Source organism: Rhinoderma darwinii, chromosome 10 (assembly GCF_050947455.1).
Source record: "Rhinoderma darwinii isolate aRhiDar2 chromosome 10, aRhiDar2.hap1, whole genome shotgun sequence".
NCBI classification, from domain to species: Eukaryota; Metazoa; Chordata; class Amphibia; order Anura; family Rhinodermatidae; genus Rhinoderma; species Rhinoderma darwinii.
The window spans coordinates 5,168,852-5,182,604 of NC_134696.1; the positions used below are offsets into that span (position 1 = coordinate 5,168,852).

At 45.7% G+C, this 13,753-nt stretch overlaps 1 protein-coding gene across 3 annotated transcripts in view; it reads left to right on the forward strand.

Moving 5' to 3' along the window:
* Nucleotides 1-12,728: 12,728 nt before the first annotated feature.
* SLC37A2 (solute carrier family 37 member 2) overlaps nucleotides 12,729-13,753 on the forward strand; it is a 56,394-nt gene continuing 55,369 nt past the window's right edge. For all 3 annotated transcript variants that reach the window (XM_075839213.1, XM_075839214.1, XM_075839215.1), the window contains exon 1: nucleotides 12,729-12,956. In XM_075839213.1, coding sequence (XP_075695328.1) covers nucleotides 12,892-12,956 — 65 coding nt within the window. In that variant the 5' untranslated portion in view covers nucleotides 12,729-12,891. The remainder of the gene's footprint in view (nucleotides 12,957-13,753) is intronic.

Below are 13,753 nucleotides of genomic sequence, written 5' to 3' on the forward strand. Positions count from 1 at the left end.
CAGCACAATGTAAGTGAATGGGTCCTACCTACAGAGTAAAAAATCTGCCACCGTTTTTAGACATGCAGTGTGTCCGATCTGTTGCAGAAATGCAGCGGATTTTCTTCCTTGGATTCCATCCATTGCAATGGATGGAATCTGTAGAAATCTGCAATGAAACCTTCACGCAACACAGACCGTGTATTTCTAGGTTGGCTTCCAATTTTAAGGAAGATTTTGAACTGCCAGCGTTGTGTTAAAGGGTAACTAAACATTCAAAAAACTTGTGACATGTCAGACGTCTTGATTGGTGGGGGTCTGAGCACTGAGACCGCCACCGATCGCTAAAACAAAGCGGCAGAAGAGCTCGGGTGAGCGATGAGTCGCTAAGTCTCTGATCGGCTTTTCTGAACAATTGGCGTACGGGCTCAATTTTAAGTCTATGAACCCGTGCATCAACTGCTCCGCTTTCCGAGAAAAGCCGATCAGAAACTAAGTGGACTTACCAGGGTGCTTCATCCGCTTCGTTTTAGCGATTGATGGGGGTCTCCGTGCTCGGACCCCCACCGATCAAAACTTCTGACATGTCACTGACATCTCAGAAGTTTTTTTTTTGAACATTTAGTTACCCTCTAAAGAGGCTGTCACCACATTATAAGTGCCCTGTCTCCTGCATAATGTGATCGGCGCTGTAATGTAGGTGACAGCAGTGCTTTTTATTTAGAAAAACTATCTATTTTTACCACGTTGTTAGTGATTTTTAGCTTTATGCTAATGACTTAATGCACAACTGGACGTGTTTTTACTTTTGACCAAGTGGGCGTTGTACAGAGGAGTGTATGACGCTGACCAATCAGTGACCAATCAGCGTCATACACTTCTCTCCATTCATTTACACTGCACATAGTGACACTGCGGTGTTCACTATGTGCTGTCACGTACACCCACATTAACGTTACTGAAGTGACTTGACAGTGAATAGACATCACCTCGAGCCAGGACGTGATGTCTATTCACAATCCCGACACTTCGGTAATGTTTGTGTGGGACTTATAGCAGAGCAAGCATAATCTCGCGAGATCACGCTGGAAATGACCGGTTACAGCGAGATTACGCTTGCTCTGCTATAAGTCAGTAAATGAATGGAGAGAAGTGTATGACGCTGATTGGTCACTGATAGGTCAGCGTCATACACTCCTCTGTACAACGCCCACTTGGTCAATAGTGAAACACGCCCACTTGGGCATTAAGAAACTCATTAGCATAAAGCTAAAATCGCTAATAATGTGGTAAAAATAGATCGTTTTTCTAAATAAAAAGCACTGCTTTCACCTACATTACAGCGCCGATCACATTATATAGGAGACAGGGCACTTATAATGTGGTGACAGAGACTCTTTAAAGATTTTTTTTTGGGGTTTTTTTATTTTTTTTTTGCCCGTGAAAAGTGCAGATTAAAAAAGTTCAGAAACTAGCACAGCATGTTTTTGTTTTTTCTGCCGCCTTTTGAATTTAATGGGTGGTCAGAGATAAAGAACATGGGCCCCCTTTTATTTTTTTCCACACCAACCCAAGGCCAAAAGCCATCCGGTAAAAAACAAAATGCCTCTACCTCCCATTGAAAGCAATGGGGTGGTGATCTTGGGCCGTTTTTTAACGCTGATGCCAATGCGGTTTCCACATTAAAAAAAAACAACTCGGTGTGAACTGACCCTAATACTTATGTGATGTTGAACACGGCTTAACACACATCAATAAATCCTGTACACTGGTCCAGTATCATCACCTATGAAAACTGGTCGGCTATTCCATTTATTTATTTTTTATTTTTTTCTCTGTTCTGATTGGTTGCTATACATTTGCATTGTTCATTATTTTCTGCTGCACTTTGAATTCTACAAAAAAAAAAAAAAAGAATTAGAATTGACCAGGTTTCAGCAAAGATTTCACATGGACTAGATCTAAAAACAAGATCTTAGTGCACTTTGTCTTTGTCTTGGGTGAGGCCTCTCTGTCTCTGCAGATGTGCTGCTAGATTTCTCCACTAGGGGGCAGAAACAAATAACCATTCCGTATTGCACGATTATAAAAGAATCTGGATTCCCTGGGCACACCGGCATGATATTTTTAAGGTTCCCTATTGGAAAATTGCTTTACCAGAAAACTTTTGTCACTATTGTATTTTTCGCACACGTTGGTGTTACATCTGGAGGTTGCTGTAGTGGGGAACCTTGAGCCAGAGCTCCGAATAAGGGCTGGAATGAAAGTGGCCCTGGCGTTATTCTGAGGCTCTTATCCCTTTAGCTGAGAGATGTTGTATGTCCAAGCTGATGTGGATGGCACAGGAGTCTGCGTGCATTACGTCTCGTGCACATCCGTATCACTTCACCTATACATTTCTATGAGGCCCTTCTTTACATCAATTTAACTCCAACATCATACAAATTATTATTTTTTACTTTTTGAATTGCGCACGACTCCTACAAACAAATTGTAGCAGCGCGATCAAACGCCACAATACGGAGGTATTCTGCCCTAGAAACATTGCGTCTAGGTAAAAAAAAAGCCATTATATGACTATGTAGCACCGCACTGTACCGTGGTATAAAGCCGTAGGGACTCTGTGCCACCATGCAAGCGCCTTTACTTACTGTGTATTATAGATCCATTGAATCCGTCTGCAGCGTCAACCATCCCCCCCTCCTCATCACATAATTGAGTGACCAAATCCTTCATGCCCAGAATGTAGATCTGAACAGGTAGAAGACCTTTCCAGCCGCGGGCAGGTCTTTAACCCCTGGAAGACCAGGCCATTTTTAGCCTTGAAGGAACCGGTCATGAACATTTCACGTATTGAACTCTACTCGCCCTTCACTGGCTGCTGCTGTCAAAAGCTCATTGCCATTATCCCCCTTTCCTAAACCCGTCGTCCAACCGTAAATATCGGTCTGCAAACATTTTTGCGCCTTGTATGGTAATGATCCGGTTTTCCCTTTGTGCGCACACACCAGAAGAGGACATCAATGCGCAAGCGCGGGATTGTGTGTGTGCTGGGGGTAGGCGAGGAGCTGTCAATCAAAATTAGGGAGGCGGGGTTAACGCGGAAAGGCTTGATGAATGAAGATATGACTTCTGCTCATTAGCATACGGTGAAAGAATACAAAAAAACTGAATGCTGAAGGTACAGAGGATAATTATACGCTACATAAAAATTATTTTCACCCACTACCACCAGGTATTGCTGGTTTAATAGGTGAAATGCTGGTGACCGGTTCCCTTTAAAGGGTAACTAAACTTTCAGAAAACTTCTGACATGTCATAGTGACGTGTCCAGGAGCTTTGATCGGTGGGGGCCCGAGGACTGAGACCCCCAACGATCACTAAATCTAAGTTGCAGAAATTCTTGTGTGAGCGCTGAGCCGATTAGATCGTCTTGCGGGCAAAAAAAAATGGAAAAATAAATACAATCTTCAAGGGGTAACTAAACGTTCAAAAGACTTCTAACCTGTCCAGAAGTTTTGATTGGTGGGGGTCCGAGCAATGAGAACCCCACGGTCGATAAAACGAAGCGGCAGAACCGCTCAGGTAAGTCCACTTAGTTTCTGATCGGCTTTTGTCAGAAAGCCGAGAGGTTGGTGTGCGGACTCATAGACATTTTATTGAGCCCGTACCCCCAACTGCTCGGCTTTCTGAGAAAAGCCGATCGTAAACGAAGCGGCTCAGCACTCACCCAAGCGCTTCTGCCTCTTCGTTTTAGCCATCGGTGGGGGTCTCGGTGCTTGGACACCCACCGATCAAAATTTCTGATATGTCACTGACATGTCAGAAGTTTTCTAAAAGTGTAGTTACCCTTTAAAGGGGTTATCCAGTAAGGTAGAATTGATGGCTTCTCCTTCATTGCGAACACCGCTCTGTACTGCACAGCGCCGTCGTGTTCATCATGGCGGTGCACAGTATTACAGCTATTCAAGAATGGAGTGGTGTAAGTAATGAAGGGGAAGCAACGCTCGCTGGAGCGCCACGGCCCCTTCAAACAGCTGATTGGCCGTGGTGCCAAGAGTCTGACCCCCACGATCAGGTATTGATGGCCTATCCTGAGGATGGGCCATCAAGTTTACGTTACTGGATAACCCCTTTTAAGGACCAAAATAAGTTTTTGTCATACTTGTATGAGGCCTTGTTTTTTGGAGGACTAGTTGCACTTTCTTTTGGTACCATTTTGGGGTACATATGTTTTACTGATTAATTTATATTTTGATGGAAATTCCTTTTTTGACCATTCGTCATTCCCTTTAAATGTCTTAGTGTCTTTTTTTTTTTTTTTTCTGTTTTTATATATTTCGTTTTTATAAACTTTTTTTTTTTTATTGCCAAAATCCGATCTCTTATTAATATTTTTACGGAATTTACTTAGATATGCCCTAACAGCTTGTGTAAGTACCTCCTCCTGACAGGCATCATAGACCGCTTTCGGGTCGTTCAATAGATCCTGGGATGTCTATCCATATAAGGTATGGGATGCCCTGTGATGCGATCAAAGAAGGAACCTCCCCCTTTGCTTTTCCCCTTAGGCCATGTTCACACGCTAAAGCAAAAACGGCTGTAAAATACGGACCTGTTTTAAAGGGAAAACCGCCTCTGATTTTCAGCCGTTTTTAAAGCAGCAAACGTTTTTGATGCGTTTGTTGGAGCTGTTTTTCTATTGGCACAATGAAAAACAGCTCTTTAAACGCCCTGGCTGAACAAAACGCAGTTTTTTCCATTGAAATGAATGGGCCGATGTTTGTAGGCGTTCAGCTTTGTTAACGCCCCGAAAAAAAACGGCTGAAAACACTGCGTGTGAACATACCCTTATATGCTGCAATCCACTTTTTGGCATACAAGGGGTTAAATGACAGATCTGAGCTTTCTCTGATCTGTCGTTTTTGTATTGTGGTCTTTACCCCTGATCGTGCGGGCACAGTGACCGTATCTCTGCGATCAGTTCACCGAATACTCTGGGGACCGTGTCTTCAAGACTTTCTGAGTCTTCAAAGGGTTAAGGAGGTTTTATGTAAATAAAGCTCAGTCACTGTAATGTAAAGTCCTGCAACTTTCTAATCAACTTTGTCAGGATGGATTGTCGTCCTGCGGATCTAAACAATGAGTGCTCCCGTTCACTGACAGCAAGCAAAGAGCTTGAAAATGGGGAAGAATTGAAAAATGCTGACGTTTTCGTTACACAATAATGGGCTACCTACCAAAAAAACGCATGCTAAGAACAGTGTGAACCCGGCCTTAACTTCATACATAATAATCTCCTGACCGGAGACCTTTGATATTTGTTTATATTTCCTGCATCCCCTCCCCCGCCCTCCGATCATCCGCACCCTCCGTCGCTCTTGTTCTCATGGAATGATTTGCTTTCTTAATCCGGTCTCCTTTGTGGTTTTACAGCATCCGTTTCTTGAACGCAGGGCGGTAACGGGTAAGTCTTTCCGCGGAATTGTCGCGTTTCTTACACCGTGTTCTTGACTATAAACACCTGTGATTGTTTTCATCCCTCCAGGCTGGGGATTGGCCCCAATGAATGAAGGACGATAATGAAACCAATATAATGATTAAATTGCACTCATAACATTTTATTAAATACATCAAATCAAAACAGCTCATGTTCATTGCCCCTTTTATAAGGGCGTATGCAAATCCAAGCCAATTTTGCTTGTTCTTTAAGGGCCTTGGCAAAAATACAATTTCTGGCTGGTGTCGGTGAGGAAATCCGGATCAATAATAAGAATTCCCTCGGTTATACTGGACAGTATAGACAGTGGCGGACACAGACTGCAAAAGGCCCCTGTGCAGATAATGTGCCAGGGCCCCCCCCCCCCACCCCGCAAACTTCTCATGGCCGACGGTCCGCTTTCAGCTGCATCGCTGGGTCTCCTAAGTGACCCAACAATGCAGCACTAGCAGCCGGGGCGTCACTAAGGCTGGGTTCACACACACACTATTTACGGACGTAATTTGGGCGTTTTAGCATTGAATTACATCCGAAAATGCGGCTCAAAAGCGTCGGAAAACATCTGCCCATTCATTTGAATGGGTCTTACGATGTTCTGTGCCGATGGTCATTTTTTTTTACGCGCCGCTGTCGAAAGGCGGCGCGTAAAAAACTGCCTGTCACTTCTTCAGATGTAAATGGAGCCGTTTTCCATGGACTCCATGGAAAACCAGCTTCAATTACTTCCGTAGTGGACGCAGCAAAAGACGCCTGCACATGCCATTACGGCTGAAATTACGGTGCTGTTTTCTCCTGAAAACAGCACAGTAATTTCAGCCGTAACAGACGCTGCCGTGTGAACATACCCTCAGGGCTTAAAATGTCCGGGAAATAGCCCCAATACATATGTGTCCGCCCCAAAAAAAAGTGTGTGTATAGGAGACAGCATAGCATATCTATAGCACTACGACCCTATAAACTATGGATAGGATTAGATACAGTGGCTGAGCAGACAGTATCACACATGATAGGATTAGATACAGTGGCTCAGAAGGCAGTATCACACATGATAGGATTAGATACACAGCTCAGCAGACAGTATCACACATGATAGGATTAGATACAGTGGCCCAGCAGACAGTATCACACATGATAGGATTAGATACAGTGGCTCAGCAGACAGTACCACACATGATAGGATTAGATACAGTGGCTCAGCAGACAGTACCACACATGATAGGATTAGATACAGTGGCTCAGCAGACAGTATCACACATGATAGGATTAGATACAGTGGCTCAGCAGACAGTACCACACATTATAGGATTAGATACAGTGGCTCAGCAGACAGTATCACACATGATAGGATTAGATACAGTGGCTCAGCAGACAGTATCACACATGATCGGATTAGATATAGGGCCCAGCACAGTATCATACATGATTGGATTAGATACACAGCTCAGCAGACTGTATCACACATGATAGGATTAGATACAGGGCCCAGCTCGCTGACATTGCGGCTCCAGCGCTGGACCCAGGAAAGGTAAGAATAATAATTTTGCTTCTTTATGTGTTACTGATTATTTTTGTGTGTTTGTGTTTTTTTTACAGGTTCGGTTGTTGGACTTCGGATACGAGGACTTCAATGACGGCGTTTTTTTTATTCTCAATAAAATGGTTAATGAGGGTTGTGTTTTTATTTCAATAAAAAAAATTTCTATGTGCTTGTATCTTTTTAAACTTTATTATCACCGCCTTAGTAATGGCCGCTGGCTGATTGACAACCTCCATTACTAAGGCGAGGCTTAATGTTAGCCGGTGCAGAGTCTACACTAACCCCCATTATTACCCCGGTACCCACCGCCACCAGGGGTACTGGGAAGAGCCGGGTACAAACCAGTACCCGACCAGCTGTAGTGACGGGCAGGCACCGGGGTGGCCGCAGGCTGGTAGTATTAGGCTGGGGAAGGCCAAAAACAGTGGCCCTTCCCACCCTTGTAATGCTGCCTGCTGCTGCTGTGTTGTATCTGGCTGGTTATGAAAATTGGGGGGGACCCGACATCGTTCTTTCCAATTATTTTTTAAATGACGTGGCGTCCCCCCCATTTTCATAACCAGCCAGATACAATAAAGCAGCAGCAGCCTAGCATCACCAGGGTAGGAAGGGCCACTGTATCTGGCCTTTCCCCTCCTGATAATACCAGCCTGCGGCCACCCCAGTGGCCGACCATCACTACAGATGGTCAGGTACTGGATCGTACCCGGCTCTTCCCAGCACCCCTGGTGGCGGTGGGTACCGGGGTAATAAAGGGGGTTAGTGTTAGCCTCTGCACCGGCTAACACTAAGCCCTGCCTTAGCAATGGATGCTGTCAATCAGCCGGCGGCCATTACTAAGGCGGTAGTAATATAGTTTAAAAAAAACCACAAAGACATAGAAAAAATATTTTATTGAAATAAAAAAAAAAAACACAACCCTCATTAACCATTTTATTAATAAAAAAAAAAGCTGTCATCGAAGTAGTCCTGGAATCCGCCGTAGTCCAACGACCGAACCTGTAAGAAAACACACAAAAAATGATTAGTAACACATGTGTTAGGGTATGTGCACACACACTAATTACGTCCGGAATTGACGGACGTATTTCGGCCGCAAGTACCGGACCGAACACACTGCAGGGAGCCGGGCTCCTAGCATCATAGTTATGTACGACGCTAGGAGTCCCTGCCTCGCTGCCGGACAACTGTCCGGTACTGAAAACATGATTACAGTACAGGACAGTTGTCCCACAGCGAGGCAGGGACTCCTAGCGTCGTACATAAGTACGACGCTAGGAGCCCGGCTCCCTGCAGTGTGTTCGGTCCGGTACTTGCGGCCGAAATACATCCGTCACTTACGGACGTAATTAGTGTCTGTGCACATACCCTAAGGCTTAGATACAGGGCCCATGTGTGATACTGTCTGTGGGACCCTGTATCTAAGCCTACCACAAGGTAGGCTTAGATACAGGGTCCAGCAGACAGTAATCTTATACAGTATAAGATTACTGTGTGCTGGGGCCCTGTATCTAAACCTACAGTGTGGTAGGCTTAGATACAGGGCCCAGCAGACAGGATCACGCATGGGCCATGTATCTAAGCCTACCATGTGATTGGCTTAGATACAGGGCCCAGCAGACAGCATCACACAATCTGTGATCCTGTCTCATGGGCCCCCTAAGCCTGCTACATCGTAGGCTTAGGGGTTGTGCAGTCCCTAAACATTGATGGCCTATCCTCAGGATAGGCCATCAATAGCTGATGTGTCGCCCGGGACCCGCAAATCAGCTGTTTTGAAGGGGCCGCAGCACTCGTACGAGAGCTGCTTCCCCTTCATTTCACTACTCGCCCACACTGTGAATCGCCGAAACCGATTCACAGTGTGACCGGAATGAAGTGACAGGAATGAAGGGGAGCAGCTCTCGTACGAGTGCTGCGGCCCCTTCAAAACAGCTGATTGGCGGGTCCCAGGAGTCGGACCCCGCCAGTCAGGGCTATCTTACCTTCCTCTTCGGCCGCGGCGGGAGTTCTGTAGTCTCGATGCTGTGCGCGGCGGCATAGCGCTGTGACGTCATGCGCTGCGCACAGCGCCTGACGTCAGGACCTCCGCTGCGATCCGGAACCAGGAAGGTAAGTAAAGTATGTTACTATAGTAACAGGGGCCCGCGGCCCGAGTTACTATAGTAACTTTTTATTGATGTGGTGCGGGGGGCCGTGGGCCCCCCTGGCTTCGGGGCCCGGTCGCAATTGCGACCGCTGCGACCCCTATAGCTACGCCAGTGGTCCACGGGCCTCTGTCTCAGTCCTCAGCATCGCGCAGCTGAGAACTGAGTCGGCCAGCAGAGGAACGGGCCCCCTTCCCACGCGGGGCCCTTGTGCAGCTGCACCGGCTGCACATGCGGTATGTCCGCCCCTGAGTATAGAGTAACGTATGGAGCACATAAATCTATAAGGTGTGGTGATACCAGGCTCTATGGTCTATGGTCTAGGGTGTATCCACATTTTATGGTTTTGCAGTTCGCATGGAGACCTCCAGCAATTCGCAGTAAAAACGCACTGTGTGAATACACCCTTAAAGGGATACTTGTCTATATTGTATTTGAGCAACTTTGTAAATAGTCTAGATATTTTAAAAAAAACTACTGTTTTGTGTGTACAGCTCCTATGCAGACCTATGTGTCTCCATGGTTACAGACTACAAACATAACCTGTGTGTAGTCTGATTCTGCAGGGCTAGGGTATGTTCACACGCTGTGTTTTCAGCTGTTTTTCAGGGCGTAAACGCCTCAAAACCATTCAGACCGGGCGTTTTTTTTACGCGGCCGTTTGCAAAAACGGTGCTTAAAAAACGCAACATGAAAAGGAGCGCGTCGCTTCTTGAGATGTTTTTCATTGTGTCAATAGAAAAACTGCTCCAAAAACCGTTGGATGCTTTAAAACGGCTGAAAATTTAGAGGCCGTATTCCCTTGAAAACAGCTCCGTATTTTACAGCCGTTTTTACTTTAGCGTGTGAACATGCCCTAGGGGTATGTTCACATGTAGCAAAAGTGGCTGAAAATGACGGAGCTCTTTTCAAGGGAAAACAGCTCCTGATTTTCAGCCGTTTTTTAATCAAATTAAACGTTTTTTTTACGGCCGTTTTTCGAGCTGTGTTTCCATTGTCAATTAAAAATGGCTCCAAAAACGTCTCAAGGAGTGACCTGCACTTTTTCGCGGGCGTCTTTTTACGGGCTGTTTTTTAAAAAAAATGAAGCTTAAAAAAAAACACGCTGTCGGAGCAGAACGCCGTATTTCCTATTGAAATCAATGGGCAGATGTTTGTAGGCGTTCTGCGTCCGGTTTTCTTCAGCCGTTTTACAGGGCGTTTACAGCCCGAAGAACAGCCGAAAATAGCCAGTGTGAACATACCCTAAGCCTCGTGAACAGCGCTGTGTATTTCTCGTTGAAATCAATGGGAAACTGTTTGCAGACTTATTTCAAGTGTATTTTGGAGGGTAAAACGAGGCTTTTCTGCTCCAAAATCAGCCTGAAATGAAGCGGTGTGAGCATTACGCCTCGCCTTGTTCACACGCCACTCCAAAGAAACCACGTGTGATCGTGTCAAAAACGCTAGCGTTCTCGTAAAGCGCTTTTTAAATTACAGGCGTTTTTTACGCGTTTTCGTCGTATTTTGTGCATGTTTTTTGGGTGTGTAATTAGGACTCCCATTGATTATGGGAATTGGGTGCGTTTTCAGCGTGTTTTATGCGACAAAGAATTGACACGACGCTTCTTTTTTTTTTTATACGATGCATTTTTTAAATGTGCGCGTAAAAAAAGCGGTGTATGCACTACAATACGGCTTAAAGCGTAAAACGCGTCGAATACACGCCGTGTGAACAAGGCCAAGCTAACCTCCTGAGCTCTATAGAGTTATATGGGGTCCGAGCAGGTCAGTCCTATCTACACACAGCAGGTTTATATATCTCTGGGGACTTCTGAGCTGCAGTTTCTCACAGCTTGAACAGCCATGATAAAGTCTGTGTGTCTGGGCTCATTCAGACGAGTGTATATCTCATCCATGTGACGGCCATTAAAACAGCAGCCGTCACACGGACTCATGTACTTCAATGGGGCCGTTCACACGTTGTTTCAAAGGAGCAGTTTTTCACGTCCGAGGTTGGCTACGTTTGTCTGAATGTAGCCTAAGACACAGCCACGCAGGCTAATGCACTAAGGGAAAGGAGAGAGAACGAGAGAGAGAGAGCAGCCGCACAGGGAACACCCACTGAGCACTGAACCTGCAGCTCCACAATCTCAAGATAAAGATATATGTCGAAACAATAAAGCCATCAGTTTCAATGTGTTTTTTTTTGTTACTTCTTTACATTTTTGATCAGTGGAATGCCTTCGGGCCGGCCTTAAAAGGGTTATCGGAGGCCTTATATATTGATGACATGTCCTACAGCTCAGTCCCGTTCGCTGAATGGTGGCTGAGCTGCAGTACCAGGCACAGTTACTACCGAATGTACGGACCTGCGCCTGGTAAGCAATGAAGATCCGGCAGCGCTCACTGGAGCACAGCGGCCCGTTCGTTCAGCTGATCGGCGGGGGTGCCAGGGGTTGGACCCTTACCAATGGGGTATTGGTAAGGGACCAATCCCAAGGATAAGTCATCAATATCAGAGTCCTTAAAAACCCCTTTAAACAGGAGCTTTAGGGTCCCTTGTAGCAGTGGCCGAAACCACGCTTGCACGCGGTAAAGGCTTCGGCCACCACTACATGGGACTGTTCCCTTAAACTGCTCATCAGACCCACAACTGACCGCTTGTTGGCATAATAATGTGTGGGCAATTTTTGTCTGGCAGCATGGAGAAACAGTCGCGGTCTTCTGACAGTGATCACTAGTCCATGGCTGCCATCCGTTCATTCACGTTGCCGATTCCTTTTCTAATGCTGGGGTCTGAGCGCTGGTTCACGCCGTCCATTGGGTTTATTTGGAATGTGACTCCGACAACATAGTGCGAACTTATCATGTTCCACTCCCTCCACTGGTGAAGTCTCCATCTGTTAAGTGCAATTGTAAAACCACTTCACACCTCGAGCTAATAAAGAGATCGCAGCGGACCAGACGTTTCTCACATATTTACCTAAAGTCCAGGCGACTGCCCCACACGGATCATTCAGTTCACCGGGATTAGTTCACAGAAACTCCATGACCCCTGCCCGGGTAGTAGAGCGAATAATGCAAAATAGATCAAAATAGTAAATATATATATATATATATATATATATATATATATATATATAAAATAGCACCAATATGGATCCCCTACAGCTCCATGTGGCATCCCCACGCGTTTCGCCATCACTTTGGCTTTATCAGGGGGTAACGTGGTTTCTGAAATTGTGAATGACCAGGGCCGTGTTTAGACTATCATGGAATACAACATTTTACTGCGGCACCATACAGCGGCGTATAGACTGCCTATAACTCTGCCCGGCTTTATAGGCTTTTCTATGGCCATTTGATAATCCAGAAATCTGATAATCTGGCGCCTATCAGGTCCCATTATCTTGTACAATTCTTCTCTGCACGGAACTTCTTCTGTCACAGTTGTCACATTATTGCAACATTGTCTATCATTTGATGTCTCTATGGAGTTAATATAGGGGGGGGGGTAGTCTACTGTGCCAGGCTCCGCCCATTGTGGTCACATGACTGCTGGCATCACATGCTGTCTACTCATTCTCATTCATTGTGTATTGAGGATTTGGGAGGGGGAAGCTCCTGTATATAACCCAGCAGAGCAGATGAGATATGTGATCCTGCATCCAGGAGCCTAGTGCATCACTGGTCCCCCTCAAATCTTCCCCGGGACCCCCCAATATCTGAAGGACTCTCGAAATACAATGACTATGAAATCTTCCCTGGCTCCAGCCATCAGGCTGCTGCAAGTGGTGTCCAGGGACGGCTGGTAAGAGAACCCATGTGTGTTGTGTGTCCAGCCGGGGGATGGGTGATGTGTCTGCGGTGGTCAGACCTTTGCATTATACAGAACATCAGGTCACCCGTGCCCTTCTCCATGAAATATTTTATTTTTCGGCAAAGTGTCCGGATGTGGACACAGCAATTGTTTAATTTACTCCGACTAAGAGACGGCGACTTCTAATATATTGTTGCATAATGGATATCCAGCAATGTGTCTACGATTAAAATTGGGGAAGATCTCTGTTTGCGCATGTATTCTGCAGCCGACACCACTAAAAAAAAGCGCACGATTGGCTCTGCTCAACGCTTGTTTCAATGGATGAGGATAAGCGGTTACCAAACGTGTCGCTGCTTATCTCCGGTAAAAACGAAGTATAAGAAGTTAGAATAAAAACTTTTCGGTCCTTTTTGTTTTCATATTTTGGTAGATTCACGACCGTTCCAGTCTCTGAAGTGGCGAGAAAATGGCAATGTCTGTGGCCGGCCATGTTCAGATGTGCGGAAATATTCCTCATCTGTTGTTTGTCTAGATGTGAACGTGCAGATCCAGAGGCGGATTTCCTGAAATGTGTGAAATCCGCTGCAGATCTGTATGAAATCTGTGACGGACGTAGCGCGCCGAAGATCTGAACATATCGGAATCCGACATGCCGTATCTCGTCATTATCTCACGCTTATCCATAGTAATTACTAACACGGAGAGCGAATCTTCTAAGTTTGGCGCTACTTCATATAATTGGTGTAACTCAGGAAACCACAGATGAACTTTTCTTTCTTCACGGC